Below are 25,488 nucleotides of genomic sequence, written 5' to 3'. Positions count from 1 at the left end.
AATTTATTGAATTTTATAATTTAAAGATGTTTTCCAGGCAATCTTTTTTGCAGGCATTGTAGCATGTCAAATCCTGACAGTGCATATTATACACTCTGTCAGGATTAGGCTACACCCGCTGGTTTGCGTTAGTGAGCGATTTGCATAATTGCCGACTTGCTTCTGTTCCTATTTCTGTAAATAAAATTTGAGAGGATAAAGTGAATCTAGCACGCAATTACTTCTGGTCATCTGCCGACTAGCTTGTTTCTCTATAAAATTAGAAAGAAGCACGACGAGAAGTTAGTCGGTACGTGACTGTGAGTATGAATATCATGTACAAATACATGATTATGCCTATAACTGGCAAGCAGAATCAAATCCAGACAGTGAGTATCTTAGCCACTGTAAGGATACAGTACATGCCAATAATTTTCCCTGGTCCAAAAAACCCCTTTAATTGTTCTTTAAATAGTACTGATTATTATGAATTTTCACGGATACGGAGTACACTCATTTTATTTTTGTACCATCATGTACAGTTTTTTCTTTCTCCAGACCTTTGATAATAAACCACATTGTAAACGTGCATATTTTACATGAAAAATCTTGGAAGTCCATTGCTAAATTGTCCAATTTGCCATTTTAATTATACAATTACACAATAAAAAACAATACCCAGAAATCCTTACCCAATTACTAGGAAGTGCAAACTAATGAACTAAAGAACAGGTCTACATTGTAGTATCACTTTAATCTTGCCATTTATGAAATTAACTAATTAATTTGCAAAACTAATTTATGACCCTGAGATAAAAGACAAAGACGGGGAGAAAAGTAATTGACATTATACTGTACGAATCAACTGAAAAATATCACTATAGAGAAAAATAGCAAACCTAAAAGTGGCCAATTTTAGTCTAGGCCAGTGTTTCCCAACTCTGGTCCTCAAGAGCCACCAACAGGTCATGTTTTGAGGATATCCTTAGTATTGCACAGGTTATTGAATGCTTGCCTGTCCATGTGATGCAATTATGACCTGGGCTGTACTAAGGAAATCCTCAAAACATGACCTGTTGGTGGCTGTTGAGGACCGGAGTTGGGGAACACTGGTCTAGGCAATGAGTAGCATGGCTTTTAGATGTTCTTCAAGAATTTACTATTGCTACATTAGTGGGTAGAAATATTAAATACTTTAATTTACACCTTGCTTATGGAAAATTAAATAATAGAAAAGGCTAAATATTCTCTTTAAGATGACCTCTGAAATGTATTGTCTCACTTTATAAACTTTTCGACATACTTTAATGTTTCCAGTCTTCCTACAGGCATTATATATTATGCAAAGTACATATGGCTCCCCAATAATTTGTGTTCTATTGTTCTTCCTGTCCTGACATATATGGTTTGACATTTTTAGAAACAAATTATCTTGAAATTGTACCTTAAATAACATTGGCTTGGAATCATTCATCTGGTCTTTTACAACATTAATTCAATATCCTAGAAGATTTTTGAATTTTCAAAATCTTGGATTCTAACATTATTTTATTGATATGGTCTATGAATAATCTTTAACGGAAATAAAAAATCTTTATTAGCAAAAGAATACATTTCTTTAGCCCAGAACGTTATATGAATTCTCAAAGATATAAAACAATAGCTAAGATACTTGTATCAACCATAAATTTGCCGGCCTATAAAAATAGACCTAGACCTTTATTGTAATCATGTGATTTAGAAAAAAAAATTGTATGGCTGACAATGCCCATTAGATAGCTGCTTTCTGAATGCTTGGTCAGCTGACAGCTATCTCTTTGGAGAGCCCATCTAACACACACACATATTGGACTTGGTTGAGTATTAATGTGTTCTCGTTACAATGAAGGGCATAAGATATGGCTAGACTCTTCAACCCGCATCTTATCTCCCCTAGTGCAATACTTTTGGGCACATTACTGTATTTTTCGGACTATAAGACGCACTGTACCATAAGACGCACCCCAAATTTGGGGTGAAAATTGCAGAGAAAAAAGATTTTTTATAAGATGGGGGTCCATCTTATTGTCCGAATTTAAGATCTCTTACCTGAGGGCAGACAGTGGCAGAGCAGGGTCACAGGAGGCATGGTGTCAGCAGATGTGCGGTGATGCTGAGGCACGGTGGGTGGTACGGCGTGCACTGAGCAGGGTCCCTTCCTGCTTAGGTGGGCGATGCCATGGCCTGGTGTCCATTGGGAGGTTGCGGCAGTGCTGTGGTGGCGGCAGATGTGCTGTCACTTCCTCAGGTAAGGTGACGCCGCAGCCCGGTATCCAAGGAGAGCAGCAGAGCTGTGTTAATCATCAGTTCCTCAGTGGCGGTGGCCATCTTCCTGAGACCGTGCGTGCGCAGATTGAGTACTCTGCTTCCCAGGGCTTCAGGAAAATGGCCGCGGGAGGCCGCGTGTGTGCAGATGGAGATCGCGGCTGCCATTTTCCTGAAGCCGAGATCTCAATCTGCGCACATGCGGCCTCCCACAGCCATTTTTCTGAAGCCCCAGGAAGCAGAAAACTCAATCTGCGCACGCGCGGCCTCAGGAAGATGGCTGACACCAGCGGGAAAGCCATCACCCAGTTCTGCTGCTCTCCTTCTATACTGGGCCGCGGCATCACCTCACCTGTGGAAGGGACCCTGCTCACGCCATACCGCTCACCGTGCCTCATCATCCCCGCACCTCTGCCGCCGCCACACTGCCAGTAAGCCTGTATGCCAACTATAAGACGCACCCCCCAGTTTCCTCAAAAATTTTTTTGGGAAAAAGTGCATCTTATAGTCGGAAAAATACGGTAAATGTTTATATGGTTTTTATTTTCGCTAACATCTGCAGTCAGGAGAAAATGAAAAGAAACAGTATCTCCATAAACATTATCTGGTTGGCCCCACAAAGACCAAAGACCTATCTAAAGCATTTTGATAGTCCTGGTTATTCTATACAGGCTCCTAACGCTATGCAGCGTAGGAGTATGCGCAGTGTGATTGTTACGCTGCTCCTGAACACACAGGACATGAGGGGGTTAACTGGTTAGTTATGTAGCGTTGGCTGCATGCATTCATTCGTTTGGTGTTTTATTGCATTCCTGCACAGTCACTGCAGTGGATGCGTTTTACACTGTGTGGACACTTCTACTTTGAAGTGCTCACTGAATGGCATCCTGATTGCCTGGGTAATTTTGGGTATTTCTTATTATACGACGCAGGAGCCTGTGTAGAGCGATCTCAGTATTGCTCCAGGCTATACTTATGTGGCAACAGCATCTGATCGGTATGTGCTAGCTGGCGCTTGTACTTGCTGCATCTATGGGTGGTATCGTAGCGTGGTGCATGGAGCGGTTCCCTCTCATGGCATTAGCGCTCACATACTTTATTGGCAGTATGACAGCTCATACAGTGTATTTGGCTCATCTTAATGCGTCTTGACAGCTCTGATATTTTTTGCAGGTTTCTATCACTATGCGGCGCAGGAGCATGCGCTGTGCGATCGTTACGCAGTTTCTGAACATATGGGTTAGTAGTGGTTAACTGGTTGGATTTATGTAGCGTAATTTGCGCTCATTCATCCTACTGGTATCCTATGGTCCTTTGCATAGCCAATATGGTGGATACATTATGTTTTATACTGTGTGGGCACCTCTATTTTCAAACGATTTTGTGTGCTTTGATTGCCTGGATTATTCGGTTTGGGCATTCATTAATATGCGACAGGAGCCTGTGTAGAGCGATCCCAGCATTGCTCCAGGCTGCACATGTGTGACACTGACATCTGATTGGTATGTGCCAGCCGGCACTTGCATTTGCTGCAGCTATGGATGACATTGCAGCGCGATGCATGTAGTGGCTCCCTCATACCGAAGGGTTAAACTCTGGAAGCTTTTCTTGTCTCCCCGGCAACTGTATTTTCACACCAATCAGCGTTCGATGCCGGAGCATGCTCAGATGGGGGAGATTCTCCATGTTGGTGTGACTCATACTACTCCATGCGGCCGATCTAGCAGCAGCACAGCTGATTATGGTAATGCTATTCATTTATGTGTTATATAAGGGGCAAGTACTTGGTCTTTAAATTACCCCTGACGAAGCTGCCCGGTGTGGTGGCGATACGCGTTGGGTCTCCTTGTAGCCCACATTAGGACTCTTTTTCCAGGCGTATAGGCTTGGGCATTATGTGCCCTGGGTAATATGCTATCTCTACAGCTCACACTATCTTGGTGCTATTTTTCTGTATAGTGGCATGTTAGATAGTTAGTCACATGCTATTGAGGCATTATGCTGATATATTTTTTGCTGCTTGACATTTATGTACCGTTATGTACACACCTGTCGTCTCTACTTGCTAGGCAGGTTTGTGCATGTGTGTCCCTTATCTAGCACTTGCAGTGCAGGGATTTGTATGTCTATGTGGGCTTTATACTCTTGCTATTTTGCATTCACACTATTAGTGGTCTGTTCCCATTTGCAGTACCCAGGGGTGTGCCCAGGTAGCTTGGCCTATTTCTTTCATTCTATGAGCAATTTGGTTCTAGGTAATTACATCATATGTACATGACTCGAGTCCTATGTGGGGTACGGCCGTATTAGGGGCTGTTGTGTATAGCATTTGTATGCTTTTTAAGTGTTTTTATATGTCCATGTGTTTGTTACCCTTGTTTGTATATATATTTCAATAAAGCTGTGTATATATAATTTTTCGCCATTTCCTTGTTGTGGTGATCCCCTTTCTTAGGACCTTGTCTGTTTCACCTTTTGAGTATCTCCATAAACATTATCTGGTTGGCCCCACAAAGACCAGGTATGCATCAAATGTATATAGACATCTTAAGTTTGATTAGTTATGCTGATATTTTAAAGGCGGACTATAAAAAATATGCATTATTTATGGCTCTTTATTTTGTTTATAATACGATAAATGTTTCACAGCTTATGATTTTAAAAAAAATTAACTAGCACCTCAATGACCCTGAATCAGGAAGTCTGTGTATATTTCCACTCTATATACATATGGAGCGCCCCCAGACGCAGGGCCACGGGTACTCGGTACTGGGCCTCTCTGTCTCAGTCCTGGGGTTGTCACGGTGGTTGGACCCGGTCTGTGACCCTGCTAAGGTGCGTCCAATTAAAGATGGTAGTTTGGTGCATGGTGCAAGGCGCGATGAATAACGAGGACACAGGGTTGCAGTCTCTTTACCTCTTTACTGTAGGCTTCAGGATCCGCAATACAGAGCACTGCTAACAGGGCTGGCTGAGACCGGCTGGTCCGAAGGCACATCCAGAGTTCCCTTTGCAGGTGGAAATCAGTGCCTACCTACTAGCGCCTGTGTGTTGTAGTCCTTCCCTGCTGAGCACCATGGGATAGTCCTCACAACTGTCATATCTGTTCTGATTTTCTTCTCCGTTCCCCAGATGATATGGCTAGGACGCACCCGTATGACGGGTAGGCCTGGAGTTTTTCTGGGACCCTAGAGACACCGGTCTCCCACAATTGCCTCCTATGTCTGCTTAGGTGTTTTAGGTGAGACAGCCAACCTATAATTAACTGTCCTGCCGCTGTTTGAAGTAATGCTTGGAGCCCAATACTTCCTCGGCGTTCCGGCCACCGGCTACGCACCTCAGTAGGATGTTGCCGATCTCAGGGCACGACTCCTGCTGCTTCTATCTCCTTTTTGCTGTGATCTCGTTTCTCTCTTCTCCACAATATACTTCGCTTCATGTCCTTTCTTAAGATGCCACCGCAAGGTAGTGCAGGCACGGCTCCGTAACGATCTGTCCTGTTCGCTAGGTCACTGACAGGATCCCACCCCTGACAGAGACCCCCCTGAATCTTCCCCCGCAACACCCTCTGCCACAGGATGTTGCCTGGATCAAACCCAGTCAGCTTCTCTCTAACTTCCTATCCAGCCCCCAGGTTTACCCAAGTGTGAGGAATGGCCTAATACATAGAACCCTTTTCTCCCCCTGGTGGCCGGAGTGTGAAGTGTAGTGTGTGACTGTGATACCTGGTCAGGTGAACTCTTTTAAGGCAATCAGACGTAACATCACTCCCCTTAGTGGCAGAGCGACATTACTGCAATGACAGGTCTCTGGGGCGCTGCACATAATCATACACATATCACCTAAAATTTAATATACTGTACAGTATAAATGCACCCCCTATTCAATAGTTGGTAGGATTTACTATATCTGCTTTAGCTATAAAAATAAATTGTTACTGGCATCACAAAGTATAAAAACTTAAAATATTATGTTGCAGTTTCACTACTTAAAGGGAATCTGTCAGCAGGATGAACACCCCCTAAGCTGTCACTCTGGGCATGCAGGGCATAGCAAGTTGAATAAAATGATATCTTGATATCTGCGATCTGAGGTCTTATTCTAAAGAAATCCACATTTTTCTTAATATGAAAATGAGCTGTTAAGACCTATGGGGTGGACACAGATCTCCCCAAGAATCTGCCTCCAGAGCATATTTTAAATAATTAAGGGGCGTTAATAGTGTGATATATGTAATGACTGACATCTGCTCTCCTAATCTACATGGGTAACATTGGTAACACCCCTTTAATTTAAAATAATCGCTGGAGGCAGATCCTCATCAAAATTTATGTACGTTCCATAGATCTTAACAGCTCAATTACATATTTAAAAAATGTGGATTTCTCTGAAATTTATCATTGGATCGCAAATAACAGGGTACCATTTAGTAAATGATCATAACCTGCATGCCCATACAGAAGGCTTAGGAGGGTTAATCTTATTGACAGATTCCCCTTAAAGAAGCCCTCCAATCAAAGTTTTTATCTTCTTAATATATTGCAATCATCATATTATATACAGTGGGGAAAAAAGTATTTAGTCAGCCATCAATTGTGCAAATTCTCCCACTTAAAAAGATGAGAGACCTGTAACTGACATCATAGGTAGAGCTCAACTATGAGAGTCAAAATTGAGAAAACAAATCCTGAAAATTACCTTGTCTGATTTGGTAATGAGTGGAGGACAGAAGAGCCTCTTAAAGAAGTAGTTACAGATCTGTAAGAGACAGAAATCTTGCATGTTTTTACTTATTTTCCACCATATTTTGCAAACTAAATCTTACCAAATCAGACAAAGTGATTTTCTGGATTTGTTTTCCCATTTTGACTCTCATAGTTGTGGTCTACCTATGATGTCAATTACAGACCTCTCATCTTTTTAAGTGGGAAAACTTGCACACTTAGTGGCTGACTAAATACGTTTTTCCCCCACTGTAGCACTGTATACTTATAATTGCTCATTTTGTCTTTCTACCCAACTAATTCTTCTCTTTTTTTGCTATATGTAGAAACAGGAAGCCTCTATTCCCTACATAAATAACTCCCCTCTTCAACTTCTGACCCAACTGCCTCCTCCCTCCTGCCGGGGACATTTGAGGTGACAAATGACTCATTCAGGTAAAATTGACCTTCTGCTTCTACATAGAGTTTAGAAGAAATCAGTCAGTTTCTAATCAAGTGATGTCATAGACCTAATGGAAAACAGAAGAATTATCTGGGTAGAAAGGCAAAATGAGCAATTTTAAGTACACAGTGCTGTTTAATATGATGACTGCAATATATTAAGAAGATAAACATTTGGATGGGAGGAGGAGGAGGAGGAAGAGGAGGAGGAAGAGGAGGAGTGCCTCTTTAAGGCCAAAATCAGTGTAAAGTTCAAGGATGATATTACTCAGGGCCAATACTATAGTATATGGAACAAGTAAACCATGTGCATGATATTGAAGAATTGGGCAAAAAAACCAATGAATTTAATAATACAAAGAAAAAGAAAAGCAAATAAACTTAAAAATGCAAATCACCAATCGGGACCAAGGTCTTTTACTGGAGTTTTGCAGACCATTATTGCATCAGTGCCTTGCACCATCAGAGTATTCTGTGGTACTTTATTGAGACAGTCTAACCTTAGGTACTGAGAAAAGTAAAGTGTATATTTAAATGCATAATACATCCACACATGTAAATAATTTCTGATATGAGAGGTATTTTATTTCAATAACATGTTTGCTACATTAAAATGTCAAAGAAAAAATGTACTGCAGCCACAATCAAGCTAAGCTAAATCAAGCAATATTAATTAAAAGGGGTATTCCCTACTCCAAGATCCTATTCTAATATGTAGTAGGTTATCGGAAGGAGATATAAAAGGGGAGACAAGGGGCGCAGAGTCTAAGTGTAGGTGTATATTCACAGCAAGAAATATATATTGTTGCACTCACCCTTTGGATGTCTTGTATGTACATTCAATTGATCCGTATGATGGATCCACGCCTTATAATATTCCAGTATGCAGCACTATTGCAGGAACTATGCCAGCCTTAATCCAAGGATTGCATGTGAATACAATGGTTAGAGAAAAAAAAAAATTCCTTTCCGGAAGCGCCAAGAAAGGAATTTTTTTTTTCTCTAACAATATGTAGTAGGTGTAATAATAATAATATTAGCATGTACGTCCAATTAGAAATGTAGTATATTTCTTCTGATTCGCTATGTTGCTAACCCCATGTGTAGGCATTGCAGTAGTTTAGGCATCTATGGTTATGACTAGGGTTGAGCGAAACGGATCGTTCATTTTCATAAGTCGCCGACTTTTGGCAAAGTCGGGTTTCGTGAAACCCGACCCGACTCCAGCGTGGGATCGGCCACGTGGTCGGCGATCTTGGCGCCAAAGTCGCGTTTTGTATGACGCCTTCCCCTCCATTTTTTCAGCCAATTAAGGAGTGTGGGCAGCGTGATGACATAGGTTCCGGCCAGCATCATAGAGCCATATTACCGTTTGGGCTGCAGTGATTTCCGCAGTCAAACACAACACATGCTTTGCACGGAGGGGAGAGAGAGAGAGAGAGAGAGAGAGAGAGAGAGAGAGAGAGAGAGAGAGAGAATAAAATACACATTGACTTGCATTGGGTTTCGTGTTCCGGTCCGGAACCCGACTTTACAGTAGAATCGGCCGATTTCATGCGATCCGACTTTCGAGAAGGTCGGGTTTCACAAAACCCAACTCGACCCTAAAAAAGCAAAAGTCGCTCAACCCTAGTTATGACCACTCATATAGTGACAGTTTTTAGTGGTTGATACCATAACTAATCTAGAGCAATTTCCTGCACGTAAGGTTAGACACATGGCAAATCAGAAGAATTATACTACATTTCAAAATGGAGGTATTTGCTAATAGCATTACAATTACACATACTACATATTGGGATAGGATCTTGGAGATGGGAATACCCCTTTAAGGAAACATCTCAAGCCATAAAAACTGATAGTTTACTAGTAGAAAGAACAAAACAGATTAGATGCATCTGAGGTCTAAAGGCATTCTGTTTGTTAAGGATGTTTACATTTTATACAGAGGACACACTAGCAATTCGGTCTAATATAAGCTATTTCTGAAACATGATAAAGAGTCTTATTGACTTAATGTTTAACAATGGATTTTCTATTACATATGCTTTAATTCAGAAGCATATTTCATGGGATGTGAAAACATACCTGTGGTATAAGACGTTCTGCAGGTGTTGAGTTCTTCAAACTTTCATTTCCGATCCCTGAGTCATCAGCATCTATTAGACTGTCCACAGGAACATTGTGTTGAGGTTGAACAAAAGCAAATTCCCTCTCACTTGGATCCAGAGTTACACAAACATCATAGGAATATGGCAGAGGTAATGTCCCAGGGTTAAATTGTGAAATAAATCTGGGATCAATCTGTGGATATAGACTTGTACTCAATGATCCAAATGTGGTAGTAGACTTTGACTCTTTGTACTTGGAGACAACTGCAATAATCACAGTCAACATGAAGAAAAAGGAAATCAGTGCCAAGGCGATTACCAAGTAGAATTGTAGGTTGGACTGAGATTCTTCTTTGTTAGACTGACTGCTCAGCTCAGGAAGAACCTGATGAAAATGATCAGCAATCACCATGGTTAGAGTGACTGAAGCTGAGCGGGAGGGAATCCCATTGTCTTTTACTAGAACCACAATTCCATGTTTCATGATGTCCTTTTCGTGAAATCCGCGTGATGTCCTGATTTCTCCTGTGTGCTGGTCAATGGTGAAGAGTGATGGTTCTGGTGACTGTAAAAAGTAAGACAACCAGGCATTGTGTCCAGAGTCAGCATCCACTGCCACCACCTTAGATACTAAAGAGCCTTGTTCAGAGGTCCAAGGAACCATCTCAAATGTTGAACTATCAACCTCTGGTGATGGGTACAGAATGACTGGAGAATTATCATTCTGGTCTACTATACATATTCTTAGTGTTGTACTGCTGTTCAGAGATGGAGATCCATTGTCTCTGGCGATGATTTGAATGTTAAATTCTTTATGCTTCTCATAGTCAAATGACCTCTGAGCATAAATGACCCCAGTTACAGGATTCAAGGAGATGTAGGAAGACAGGGGATCTTCATCACTACTTGTACTAAGAATAGAATATGTTATCTTAGCATTGTCTTCACTGTCCAGATCTCTTGCTTGAATACTAAATATTGAGGCTCCTGGTGAATTACTTTCTGGTATAAATGCAGCATATTTTAGTTTCTCAAAGACTGGAGCATTGTCATTGACATCTGATATATCAAGCCTAAAACATTTTCTAGAAATCATTTCTGGAGACCCCTTGTCTGAGACTTGTATTGTGATATTGTAGGATGATATTTTTTCTCTATCAAGTTTACTGTTCGTAACAATTTTATAAAAATTACCTGCTGATGATATTAGTTTAAATGGTAAATCCCCTCTTATTATGCATTGAACTTCACCATTTTCTCCAGAGTCCCGATCCCAAACTTTTATAAGTGCCACCATAGTACCAGGGGCAGAATCCTCAGGAATAAGATCTGATGATGAGGTTATAGATATCTCAGGAGCATTGTCATTTTCATCTGTAATTTCTACTAACACCTTAGCATGAGCAGCGAGGCCTCCTCCATCTTTAGCTTCTACTGAAATTTCATAGTATTTACTTTTTTCATAATCCAAATTTTCTTTAGTTTTAATCTCTCCATTTTTGGTATTGATAGCAAATGTCTGAAGAATGTGATTTTCTTTTGTACTGAATGAGTAAATGATCTGTGCATTGACTCCTTCATCTTCATCACTTGCACTGACCTGCAGAATTGTAGAATTCACCGGTATATTTTCTCTGACACTTACTTTATATACATCCTGCGTAAAAACCGGGAGATTATCATTGATATCATTGATAATGATATTAATTAGTGCAGTGCCTGTCTGTACAGGATTTCCACCATCAGAAGCTGTGAGGATGAGTTCATGCTTGTTCTGTGTCTCTCGGTCTAGAGGTTTCTCTAGTATCAGCTCTGGAAATACACTGCCATCAGTGCTGACCTTCTCTCCAAGAGCAAAATACTGGTTCTCACTGAGGCTGTAGCTTATCAGGGAATTAACACCAACATCCAGATCTTCTGCTTTTTGAAGTGAAAATTTTGCTCCTGGGGAGGTGTATTCACTCATTTCTAATGCCAATATGTCATGGACAAATGTAGGAGAATTGTCATTTATATCCTGAATATTAATCTTTATACTGAGGACATTTAGTGGATTTTCCACCACAGCATCAAATGTAAGGACACAATCAGCTGCAGCTCTGCACAATGTCTCCCTGTCTATCCTGTCAGCAATGTACAGGTTTCCATTATCCAGATTTATGCTGAAATATTTCTCTGAGATTTCAGATACAATTCTTAATTTCCTTCTGGAGAGATCCTTAACATTTAATTCAAGATCCTTTGCTAGATTTCCCACAATAGAACCTTTTCTTAATTCTTCATTAATGGAATAATGAATCTGACCAGAGACTGAATGACACAGCCAGGAAAATAAGAAGGGAAATATTACTTGCCATCTGAGTCCTTGCACTGATTGTCCTTCCTGCAGCTGTAATCCAGCCATCCTTCTTCTCACCAGAAATATAATGGTAAAAATCCTTCTTATATTTATAATCCAGCAGAAAATAATCCGTCTTCTTTCTGAGTCCTGTACCCGGCACATCCCAGTGTGAAATGCTGTGTATTTCTTCTTGCAGTTGAACACTGTCTGCATCATGGAGGCGATTCTGGATTTGCAGAACAATTTCTTTATTGGTGAACAGCGGCGCTCTGAGGCCAATATGGGGAACTGCAGCATCAGTGACTTAGATTCATATTTACCAAATATGACTTAAAATATGGTTTTATCTACAGATATAAAGTTACTTACATGTTCTCACAGTTACAAATTGTTATGTCAATCTTTATTTTTAAATCTTTAAATTCATTACACACTTGAAGTTTAAGCAAGTTGATACCAAAAATATGTTTTGATATATTTTCTATCTCATCTTTTTAAATGAAAATACTTTTAAATTACTAATCCATTAAACTATTGGTGACAGCTATAAAACATGTGAAAATTGTGGCATTGTGTTTGAATGGTTTTTAACTGTAACTGTAATTTTGTACTTGAAATTTCAAAAGTATTAATATGTTTTCTTTATTCTACTATGTGATGTGGCCTTTGTGGTTATTATTCTCAATTAAATATTATAAACATGCATTTCATGATTTCCTGGCCTAGTATTCCAGGGCTAATCAATTTAAAAAAAAATACTGAGATCGATTGATTGATCTATCAATTTATCTATCATATATTTTTTTATTCTGGTCTTGACAAATAACCCGAGCAGTAAATGCACTCTGATAGATTTAAGAGTCACACAGTTACGTGTATTTCTAGAAAAGAAAATAGGCAAGAAATAAGAGTAAAAAGCAAATGACGAAATTGTGGTGCAAAAATGGTTAACATGGTAAAAATGGAAAGTTCTACCGAGTTCAAGATTTCAGGTAGCTCTATGACTGTTGAGATATGGTTGCATCCTATGTTTGCAAATTTTACATCAAGCTGTAAATTTCCTGGCACAAGATTGAAGATAAATGTTACTAAATGAATGGGTATTGTATATTTCAACAGTTTTTAATATGTTTTTACAGCTCAAAGATTAGATCCACTTGTATATGTGAGTGCATTAATACGGTATGTCTTCTACCTCTTTTGAAATACAATTTAAATAAAGGAAAGAAATATATCTTGGAACATCTTGGTAAATACATTTGATAAATCCAGAAGTTTCAGAAACCATATTTGCTTGCGACTATAAGTAAAAAGACTTCCTCTTCAATACCAGTTGCCCCAATCACGAACCTTCTCTTCAAACTAAAATAATACATAAATACCATGTCTTTCTTTTGAAGGTATTAGTCAGTCATAGTATTTTGTTAACCAAAACAATTTTATTACTAAACCACAAGATAGAACGCCCAAGACCAGAGCCACATGAAATGCCCGATCGTTCACACCACTGTATAAACCACCAACCACCACCAAGCTGTGACCTTACATAAGTAGCGGGTGAAACGCGGACGAGGGACGACCACAGGAGGGGTACATCAACAATCAGCAGACACACGCAAAGATTAGATAATATAATATGAATATTTACTAACCAGTTTATATAAAAAAGGAAAGAATGACAAGTAAAGAGTGTATAAGTAACAAATACAATGGCAGCAATTTCTCTCAATAACACCGACTAAGTATATGCAGATGCACTAACAGTTATAAGAGTGCTAAAAACATGATTAACCCTTCCTATGCATAAATCAATAAAATGACAGTGCTGTGCCAGTGCTTTAGTAATCGCCTACTTGGAGCAGTTTTCGAAGTGTCTTTTACAGAAGAGGCCTTTCTCCTAATTTCCGGACCCATATAAAGCTATTTATGTATGCATATATATTCAATTGTTAGATGCTACTGGTACGTACTAAAGCTGAAGTAGAAGAGTCCTTGCTGAGCTGAGTCCCAAATAATCATTTTGAGTCCCAGAAGCATCTGCTCGCCGCTGCCCAGCACTGGCTTCAATGGCAGAAGCTGGAAAAGCAGCAGTAACCCTTTGTACAGAGTCAGACTGAGCGAGACACTGGGACTGACGTCTCTGCCGAGCAGGCTCCACTGCGGCAGGAGAAGAATAGGAGACCGCAGCGGAGATGGCCCGAGATTCCCCCTGTGCAGAGGCGGGAACTCGACCCCTAACATTTCCCCCCCCTCCTAGGGCCCCCCTTGGGCCTCACTGCGCTCGAAGGCAGCAATGAGCTGCGGAGCCTGAATGTGCTCAGCAGGCTCCCAGGACCTGTCCTCAGGACCATAACCCTTCCAGTCCACCAAATACATTTTTTGCCACATACCACCTTGCACCCCAAAATAGCGTTCACCTCGTAATCGTCCATAGACGAACCCGATGTCCCGGCAGATGACTTAGAAAACCGGGACATGTATACGGGCTTAAGGAGGGACACATGAAAGGTGTCGGTGATACCTAGGCGTGGAGGAAGGGCCAGACGGTAGACCACAGGGTTAACCTGTTCGAGGACCTTGAAGGGACCCAAGTAGCGAGGTGCAAACTTAGTGGACTCAACACGCAGCCTGATTTTACGGGCGGAGAGCCACACTAAGTCGCCAGGAGCAAAGGTCGGAGCAGGGCACCGATGTGCATTGGCGGAGGACCTCATTCTCTCCTTGGAGGCCCGGATTGCATCCTGAGTGCAGTCCCAAATGTCCCGTGCCTCCGCTGCCCAGTATGCCACCCTGGAGTCAGCAGAAGACACGGGCATAGGCACAGGAATCCGCGGATGCTGGCCATAATTAAGGAGGAAAGGATTTTGACTGGTGGAGTCGGCTACAGCGTTTTTAAGCGCAAACTCTGCCCACGGTAGCAAGGATGCCCAGTCATCCTGCCTGACAGAGACAAAATGTCACAGATATGTGACCAGGGTCTGGTTGGCCCTCTCTACTAACCCATTCATCTCGGGATGATATGCTGAGGAGAGATTCAACTCAATGGTGAGTAGACGACAAAGCTCTCTCCAGAATCGAGACGCAAACTGGGGACCCCGGTCACTGACAATTTTGTCCGGCATGCCGTGTAGGCGAAATATGTGTTTGATAAACAACGCCGCCAGAGCCCGTGCAGAAGGTAGCCGTGGAAGAGGCTCCAAGTGCACCATTTTGGAAAAATGGTCGGTGATCACCCAAATAATGGTGCAGCTACGAGACTTGGGTAAACCCACCAAAAAAATTCATCCCGACCATCTCCCAGGGCCTATCTGCCACCGGCAGAGGGTGAAGCAACCCAGCTGGCCGTTGACTAGGAGACTTGTTCTTGGCGCAGTAGACACATGCCCGAACATAGTCTGCAACGTCACAGACCATATGAGGCCACCAATATGTCCTTGCCAGTAACTCAGATGTCCTTTTGGTCCCGAAATGTCCACCCACCCTAGACGAGTGAGCTCAAGAGAGAACCTCCAGCCACAAACTGGATGGTACAAAAGTCTTGCCTGGAGGCACAGACTCTAGCGAAACCGGGGCCACAGTTCTCAGGCTCTTGGAAGGGACAATAAGCCGAAGCTCCTCTTCCTCCTCCTCAGAAGATACCACGGAGCGAGAGAGAGCATCGGCACGAATGTTCTTCTCCCCGGAAAGAAAATGGAGGGTGAAATGAAACTGAGAGAAGAACAAGGACCATCTGGCCTGGTGAGAATTTAGCCGCTGGGCGGTCTGTAAACAAAACAAATTCTTGTGGTCTGTGAATACTTGAAAGGGAAAGCAAGCCCCCTCCAAGAGATGTCTCCACTCAGAGAAAGCCAACTTCATGGCTAGCAACTCCCTGTCCCCGATGGAATATTTCCTCTCCGCCAGTGTGAAGGTCTTGGAGAAGAAGATGCAAGGATGCTTCCGACCTTGAGCATTCTTTTGGAAAAGGACTGCTCCAGCACCAACGGATGAGGCATCCACCTCCATGATAAATGGCTTATGTACATCGGGGTGATGTAGGATGGGAGCGCTAGCAAAATGTGACTTAGTAGAAGAGAAGGCCTTGGAGACCTCTTCATACCACAATTTGGGATTTGCTCCCTTCTTGGTGAGGGCTACCAAGGAAGCTACCAAAGTGGAGAAGTGGGGAATGAACTGGCGATAGTAATTAATGAACCCCATAAAGCGCTGCACCGCTTTAAGAGAATGGGGTTCTTGCCAATCCATCACAGCCTGTAGTTTGGCAGGATTCATAGCCAATCCCTGGGCGGAGATGATATAGCCCAGGAAAGGTAAAGACTCCTGCTCAAACATACACTTCTCCAACTTTGCATAGAGGGAATTTGCCCGAAAGAGGTCGAAAACTCTGCCAACATCTCTCTGGTGGGAGTCAATATCTGGATAGTAGATGAGAACATCATCCAGATAGACAACGACCGAGGTGGAGAGCATATCCTGGAGGATATCATTAACAAAGTCTTGGAAAATGGCTGGGGCATTACAGAGCCCGAAAGGCATCACCAGATATTCATAGTTCCCATCCCTGTTGTTAAAAGCCGTCTTCCATTCTTCCCCCTCATGGATGCGAATCAGGTTGTAAGCACCCGGCAGATCTAATTTTGTGAATACCCTTGCTCCCCGAAGACTATCAAAGAGCTCCGATATTGGGGGCAGAGGATACTTATTCTTAACGGTGATGGCATTAAGACCCCTGTAATCTATGCATGGACGTAGTTCCCCGTTCTTCTTCTGTATGAAGAAGAACCCAGCCCCTGCAGGTGACACTGACTTCCTGATGAACCCTCTTGCCAGATTCTCTTGAATGTACTGAGACATTGCCTCAGAAAGATAACGGATAGACTCGACCCCGGGGAGGCTCAGCACCAGGCAAGAGATCAATAGGACAGTCATAGAGGCGGTGGGGCGGAAGGGTCTCTGCCGCCTTTTTGGAGAACACGTCCGCATAGGGCCAATATTGCTTGGGGAGAGAGGACAGATCTGCGGGTACCTCAGTAGTAGCAACCTGAACGCATTCCCTCTGACACCTACCCCCACAAGATTCACCCCATCCCAGAATTCTGCCTGAGGACCATTCGATATGAGGAGAGTGGTACCGTAGCCAAGGTATCAACCAACAGGACCTCATCAATTCCCTCAGGAACGATGAGCAGAGATATAATCTCCTGATGGGATGGTGACATGGACAGAGTAAAGAGGATGGTCTGGTGTGTTATCTGTGAGGGCAGTGTCGACCCATTCACCACTCATACCATCACTGGCTGAGCTAGCATCACCAGGGGTATTGCGTGACGTTGGGCGAAGGCAGAAGATATAAAATTGCCCTCCGCCCCGGAATCCACGCAGAGCTGCACTGAGTGGGTTGATGAGCCTATAGTAATTGTCCCCTTAAAGGACAATTTGGAGGCAAACTTCGCCGTGTCTAGTGTACCTCCACCTACTACCACTAGACGCTGACATTTCCTCGACTGCTGGGAACATCTGGTGGCAAGATGTCCTGACTGCTGGCAAACATGACAGACCTTGAGTGCACAAGCGGTCCGGGACTTAGATCCCGCTCGTGACACTTCCATGGCCTCATGTGACTCAGGGACCAGGACCAGAGATTCCAGAGGTTTGGCGAAGGTGGGAGCCAGCCGAAACCTCTGCCTACACTGGGCTCGCTCTAACCTCCGCTCGTTAAAACGGAGGTCAATATGAGTGGAGACAGCTATTAACTCCTCCAGTGTGGCGGAAATCTCCCTAGTGGCCAGAGCGTCCTTCACGTGGTCGGCCAGCCCCCTCCAAAATATGGGGATAAGGGCTTCATCCGACCACTCCAGCTCAGATGCTAGGGTACGGAAGTGGACGGCAAAATGGCTGACCAAGGATGAACCCTGAGTCAATGCTAGCAGTTGGAGCACCGTGTCATGGGTGACTCAAGGTCCTAAAAAGACCTGTTTCAGAGTGCTCAGGAACAGCGGAGCACTCTGCACCACATGATCGCCACGCTCCCACAGCGGCATGGCCCATTCCAGTGCCCTGTCCGACAAGAGAGACAGAATAAATCCCACCTTTGCCTGCTCTGTGGGGAAACATGCAGCCAGGAGCTCGAGGTATATAGAGCACTGACTCACGAAACCCCTACAAGATTTACTATCTCCAGAAAATTTTTCTGGCAGCGGGAGGCGAGATAATGTCGGAACAGGGGTGGCAATGGACAAGGTTGCTGAAGCCGCGCTAGCAGCCTGTACAGCAACTGCGGTAACATCCACAGCTGAGGTTGTGCTCTCAAGAGCTGCCAACCTACCCTCCAGCTGCAGGATGTACCGCAAGGACTGCTGTATATCCGCCATTTACTAGCCAGACCCTGGCGCTAGTATTCTGTTAGGGCTGGCGGAATGCACAGAGTAAATTGAAAGATGTTATTTGGTGTGTTCGCAGCCCGGGGTCCACCATGCAGGAGAGGACCTGGAGGAGGCTGCTGGCAAATGGTGGCCCTTTATGGCGATAGAAGCGAACTCTGTTACTTCACAGAGACACTGTGCCAGGTCTCACTCTGACCCTCAGTGGCTTTTGAGCCCGCACCTGAGGACGCCCCAAGTCAGCAGCTGAGACTTGGGCAACTAAGAAACGCAGAACCCTGTTGACTTTACAGGAGTATCCAGCAACTGCCGAGCTGATGGCAGTGCGTGGCAACACAAACATACAATCTCCTCACCGGAGGAGCGGGTATTCTAGGGGCTTATTTCAGCCGGGGCTCTAAATAAACGCACACAATCTCCTCGCCGGAGGTGCCGGCATTCTAGGGGCTTATTTCAGCCGAGTCCCTGAAGACACATAAATGTGACCACACTGGCGCATGCACATAACTGATTTAATACTAGCGCATGGCCGTGCGGTCATGAGAGCCTTAAATAGCTGCAGCAAGTACAGGACCTTCCTAGAAGGACCAATGAGAGGCTGCTACAGAGCCTGAGCACCTTCAGGACCTTCCTGGAGGACCAATGGATTTAGCTGCAGTATCTGAACATGTGACCCTTGATCTCCACTGAGAGATCTTACTCTGGGCATGCTCAGAACGAGAAAAGCAGGACTTAGTCCCAGAAGCGTCTGCTCGCTGCTGCCCAGCACTGGCTTCAATGGCAGAAGCTGGAAAAGCAGCAGTAACCCTTTGTACAGAGCTAGACTGAGCGAGACGCTGAGACCGACGTCTCTGCTGAGCAGGCTCCACTGCGGCAGGAGACGAATGAGACTGCAGCGGAGGTGGCCTGAGATTCCCCCTGTGCAGAGGCAGGAACTTGACCCCTAACAACTATAATATTAATTTAATAAGATCTGTATTGCAATTTATCTTAAAAGTGAAAAAAAAACAATTACAGAAATCACAGAAAGAGTGAGAGAAACGGAAGCTTCTTCCTTTTGCAGGGTATAACAAGAAAGGGGGAAACCTTCCATAAACCCAAGAGACACATGGTCCCTAAGGTAACGCCTTTATTCATAAAAAATCTAAATCTTAACTATCCACTGCCCAGAACTTATGCCAATGTGCTTAACTTATTTCAGCATACTCTGACTCTCCAGTTAGAGATTCCCTACCTATAATGTGCAGCTTTGAGCAAAGCCTGATGCCCAAGAACTCTATGCACAATTATTTTGCCTTCAACTAGTATGGGTTTCAACACAAGATTTACTATTAAAAGTGCCCTCTGACCCATCCTTTCCTAAAATCCTAATTTACAATACAGGGAAATTGAATGGAAATAGGCCCTGAATATTCTGTTGCAACTCCTATTAGAATGAAGCAATTTGACCAAAAAAATACACTACATACCTTGATGTATGTGTAAGGCTACGTTCACATTAGCGGCGCCCGCCGCAGCGGCGGGCGCCGCAGCGGCGCCGCATGCATCATGCGCCCCTATATTTAACATGGGGGCGCATGGACATGCGGTGCACTTGCTTTTTGCGCCGCATGCGTCCCTGCGGCGCCCGCGTCGGGTCGCGGAGGACGCAGCAAGTTGCATTTTTGCTGCGTCCAAAATCAATGAAAAAAAGGACGCATGCGGCGCAAAAAGCTGCGTTGTGCATGTGTTCACATTTGCGCTGTGCGTTGCGGCGGCGACGCTGCGGCGCACACCGCAAATGTGAACGTAGCCTTATCCATTGCATCACATGTGATGCTGAAAGTGATCTCTATTTTCAGCCAGACACATTTTGACGCAGCGCTCCATGTTCCTGAATGTGTCAGCAAGCAAATCAGTAGGAATAGCAGCAGTTTCACGTTGAATGTCTTCTTTCAAATCTTCAACGGTTCTAGGCTTGTTTCAATAGACTTTTATTTTGATGGTAGCCCAAAAGAAGAAATGTGGTGGTGTCAGATCTGGTGACCATGGTGGCCAAATCCACCTTGGAAATCACCCTGTTGCCAAAAAAAAGCTCAATATCTGCCATGCTCGTACCGATTTGTGATACGTTGCTCCATTTTGCTGGAATTAACCTTCCATGAATTCATAATGAAATGGCCAGGTGCATATCAGTGTTTACAGTGGTGTCAAAGGTACTGCCATATACAGAGGAGCAGATCGCATCTTGCATTGTTCAGATTGCTTAGTCCTAGCGAGAGTTATTACAGAATGTTAAGGGGCCTCTTTCATAGGAATCTCCCTGTACATTTTCATTGCAGTTATCTGCAATATGTTCCTGTATATTACATCTCACAGTTATATACCAATTATACATAATTTCCATTTAAAACATGTGTTTTTTGTTAAATGAGCTCCTGGTTGATGATCAGGTGCCCTTTCTCTGGGAGACTCATAATTCTAAGCACAATTATTTTACAAGAAATTAGTGTTTTCAGGTGATCTACACTAGACGCTGTATTTCAATTGCACTACTGTCTTTAATTAGAATACATACTGAATGCAGTTTTCTGGATCATACCTCTGTATATTATGTTACACAGTTTATATGTAAGGTTTGCACATATTTTCACTTTTACTTACAAGGGTTGTTCACTACTGGATCCTTTATCAATTGAATAAGATAGGTGAAAAATAAACCCAGAAAACACACTTATTCAAAAAATATCTTCTAGACAAGGACCCTAGACATATTCTTGACTATATATTTTTCCTGCCCCGCTCACCTTATGACTCATGTTAGCATTGTTTGGATGACATGTTGTCATGACCAATACAGGCTTCAGCTGCGGCATAGGAGAGGACAGTAAATATTCTTTGAATTGGCAACATTCTGCTTAGGCTATGGGTTCATACTGTGTTCTGGCAGTCCATTAGACGGACTGCGTTACACCACGGCAGTCCTTTAATGCTGACATTAACCCCTATTTTGGGCGTATTGCCAATGCATGCCATAATGGGCGTGCGCTAGCGATGTGCCGTCATTGAGTAACGAACCCTCGGATGCGGGCTGCAGCGTTTCTGGGTCCGTCACCGCTAGTGCAGATAGAGCATCTGCTAGCTCTATCTGTGCTAGCGTGATCGCATTTTGGCACTTGCGTTAACGCAATCCGTTTAACGCATGCGTTGAGTGGGCTGCTTTAACGCAGTATGAATCCAACCTTAGTAAAAAGCTGAACATTCATTTTATGCGGTAAGATCAAACATACTATGTAAACCAAATCACACTTAATATATGTTATCAAACGCACAGCTAATTACTTTCATTCACCTGCATTGTTCAACACATTTTACATATAGGTGTGTTCCCAGCTGGTATATCCACCCAGCTGGTATATAAGGCTATCCACAGGATATGGCATACAGTTAAGGTACAGTCAGGTTCCCCCCAATGGTACCCACATTTTTCTGGAGAAAAGGCTGCTGATGTACGCTGCTTTCCGTGAAGAGTCCCATGCAAATGGTAATTCCTAACACCTTTCTACTCACAGCGCTGATAGTCAGACCCTTGTTCTCCAGATAAATGCAAGTCCCACTGGTGGGATCCACATCCACTATGCATTTATTGCATGTCCTTTGGAAGTGACATAAATTTATGAAATGAGAATACCACTTAAGAATGCAAATATGAAAATTATTTTTGAACTCCTAATTAAAAAAAAAATAGAACAAATATAAAACTAAAAAAAGGTACCTGTGATATAAGATTTTCTTCAGGTGAAGAGTTCTTTAAACTTTCATTTCCAAATCCTGGATCATCAGCATCTATTAGACTGTCCACAGGAACATTGTGTTGAGGTTTGAGGAAAGCAAATTCCCTCTCACTTGGATCCAGAGTTACACAAACATCATATGAATATGGCAGAGGTAATGTCCCAGGGTTGAACTGGGAGATAAATCTGGGATCTATCTGTGGATAAAGATTGGTACTCAAAGGTCCAAATGAAGTATTGGATTTGGAATCTTTGCACTTAGCGACAACTGCAATAATCACAGTCAGCACGAAGAAAAAGGAAATCAGTGCCAAGGCGATTACCAAGTAGAATTGTAGATTGGACTGTGGCTCTATTTTACCAGATTGACTGTTCAATTCAGGAAGAACTTGTTGAAAACTAAGAGCTACCACAATGTTAAAAGTGACTGAAGCTGAGCGGGAGGGAATCCCATTGTCTTTCACTAGGACCGCAATTCCATGTTTCACTTTATCTTTTTCTTGGAACACCCTCAGTGTCCTGATCTCTCCTGTGTGCTGATCAATGGTGAAGAGTGATGGTTCTAAAGATTGTAAAAAGTAAGACAACCAGGCATTGTGTCCAGAGTCAGCGTCCACTGCCACCACCTTAGATACTAAAGAGCCTTGTTCAGAGGTCCAAGGAACCATCTCAAATGTTGAGCTATCAACCTCTGGTGATGGGTACAGAATGACTGGTGAGTTATCATTTTGATCAACGACAGAAATTCTTAGCATAGTAATGCCATTTAATGATGGGGATCCATTGTCTCTGGCAATGATTTGGATATTAAATTCCTTATGATGTTCATAATCAAATGACTGTTGTGCATAAATCACTCCCGTTACTGGATTAATAGATATGAAGTTTGACAAAGGTGTTTCATCCTTCTTTATGGTGGATATTGAATAAAATACTTTAGCGTTGTCTCCACTGTCCAGATCTTTTGCTTGAATACTGAATATTGAAGCTCCTTGTGCATTATTTTCTGGCACAAATGCTGTGTAAGTCAATTTCTCAAACACTGGAGCATTGTCATTGATGTCCGATACATCCAGTTGGATCATTGTTCTAGAAGTCATTTCTGGAGAACCTTTATCGGAGGCTTGCACTGTGATGTTATAGGATGATATCCTTTCTCTGTCCAAATCACTTTTTGTTATAATTTTATAGAAATTACTTGCTGAGGACACAACATGAAATGGCACATCACCGATAATTAGACACTGAACTTCTCCGTTTTCTCCAGAATCTTGATCACGAATTTCCAGTAGTGCTACAACTGTGCCCAATATGGAGTCCTCACCAATAGGGGTCGATATTGAAGTAATGGATATCTCAGGAGCATTATCATTTTCATCTATTACTTCTATTAAAACCTTGGCATGAGCAGCGAGGCCTCCTCCGTCTTTGGCTTGAACCGAAACTTCATAATTCTTCATCATTTCGTAATCTAAAAGTTTTCTTGTTTTTATTTCTCCATTTTCAGGATTTATAATAAAAGTTTGGAGAATATTATTTGCCATTGTACTGAATGAGTATGTGATCTGTGCATTGACTCCTTCATCTTCGTCACTTGCACTGACCTGCAGAATTGTGGAATTCACCGGTGTATTTTCTTTCACAGATACTTTGTATAAGTTTTGAGTAAAGATAGGATCATTATCATTAAAATCTGTAACCATTATCTTTATTATTGTTGTCCCAGATTGTGCAGGTTTTCCACTGTCATAAGCAGTCAGAGTGAGTTCATATTTGCTTTCTGTCTCCCGATCTAAGGACTTTTCTAGAATAAGCTCTGGAAATACACTGCCATCAACGCCTGTCTCCTCTCCCAACATAAAATGCTCATTTGTGCTCAGTCTGTAGCTGATTAGAGAATTAACACCGACATCCAGATCTTCTGCTTTTTGCAAAACAATTCTTCTTCCTGGAGAGGTTGCTTCACCCATTTCTAGTCTAACTGTATCATGTATAAATGTAGGAGGATTGTCATTTATATCCTGAATATTAATCTTTACATTGAAGACATTTAGTGGATTTTCAGCCACAACATCAAATGTAAGAACACAATCAGCTGCAGCTCCACACAATGTCTCCCTGTCTATCCTATCAGCAATGTACAGGTTTCCATTATCCAGATTTATATTAAAATATTTCTCTGAGATTTTAGACACAATACGTAATTTCCTTCTGGAGAGATCCTTTACATTTAACTCAAGATCCTTTGCTAGATTTCCCACAATAGAACCTTTTCTTAATTCTTCATTAATGGAATAATGAATCTGACCAGAGACTGAATGACACAGCCAGGAAAATAAGAAGGGAAATATTACTTGCCATCTGAGTCCTTGCACTGATTGTCCTTCCTGCAGTTGTAATCCAGCCATCCTTCTTCTCACCAGAAATATAATGGTAAAAATCCTTCTTATATTTATAATCCAGCAGAATTATCAGCAGAAAATAATCCGTCTTCTTTCTGAGTCCTGTACCCAGCACATCCCAGTGTGAAATGCTGTGTATTTCTTCTTGCAGTTGAACACTGTCTGCATCATGGAGGCGATTCTGGATTTGCAGAATATTTTCTTTGTTGGTGAACAGCGGCGCTCTGAGGCCAATATGGGGAACTGCAGCGTCAGGACCAAATATTTTTTGCTAGATTTGCTCTTAACAATGTAATAGTTTTATGTCAAGGTTGTCATAAAGAAATAGATTTAGTACACAGATAATCAATTTGATTGTTTCTAAGGAATTGATAGATATAACAATTACGATTAAACATTAAAATGTAGAGTATAAGATGTTAAGAAATTCTAAAAAAGTTGTATGCTGTTTCTTGCATAGTGCGAATTTATTTAATGGGTCTTGCAGGTTTCTAAGTTGATTAGCTTATATAGTCATGTGGTGTGTGATGCCATCAAGATTATAAAAGCTACAGAAAATTTGCAGGAACGGACTAAACAATGTATGAACATAGCAGGAGAAATGTTTATCACTTATGCAGCACTATACACAGAACTGTTATTCAAGATAAAGCAGCAGGTAAGTGTATGATGATTGCGTTATATTAAATTTAAATATACATTTCTGATGAGTTTCATACTAGATTTACAGTAATTCCATGTGAATGCAATGGTTTCCATACAGATAATTGTGCAAAATATCTATTTTTTTATGGGCAAAGGCACTAAGAGCAACAAATACTATTGTGCGCTTTAATGCAAAACTTAGTTTTTCAAAAAGCAGCTAATTTACTAAATTTAAATTCAATAAGTAACAGTTTTTTAAATAGAAATTGGTAAACCAAAGTATCTGCAAATCTATCAATTCACTTTGTATTTACTAAGAACCTTAAAAATGAGATGTAATATCACTGGAATCTCATAGTGTAGTAAATGTATCCATTCTGCTCAACAG

At 42.2% G+C, this 25,488-nt stretch overlaps 1 protein-coding gene across 17 annotated transcripts in view; it reads right to left on the bottom strand.

The window, feature by feature from the left end:
* Positions 1-25,488, bottom strand: part of LOC143776626 (protocadherin gamma-B1-like) — a 472,349-nt gene that overhangs the window by 202,422 nt on the left and 244,439 nt on the right. For 2 of the 17 annotated variants that reach the window (XM_077266168.1, XM_077266189.1), the window contains exon 1: positions 9,537-12,051. The exons of 14 other annotated variants lie outside the window; for them this stretch is intronic. In XM_077266168.1, coding sequence (XP_077122283.1) covers positions 9,537-11,963 — 2,427 coding nt within the window. In that variant the 5' untranslated portion in view covers positions 11,964-12,051. Of the gene's footprint in view, positions 1-9,536; positions 12,052-22,034; positions 24,565-25,488 lie in introns of those variants that run through there. One more of the 17 variants, XM_077266167.1, reaches the window with a different exon arrangement.

Source organism: Ranitomeya variabilis, chromosome 5 (genome assembly GCF_051348905.1).
Source record: "Ranitomeya variabilis isolate aRanVar5 chromosome 5, aRanVar5.hap1, whole genome shotgun sequence".
NCBI lineage: Eukaryota > Metazoa > Chordata > Amphibia > Anura > Dendrobatidae > Ranitomeya > Ranitomeya variabilis.
The sequence above is the reverse complement of the archived record's forward strand: the minus strand, read 5'-3'. Positions and strand labels throughout refer to the sequence as shown.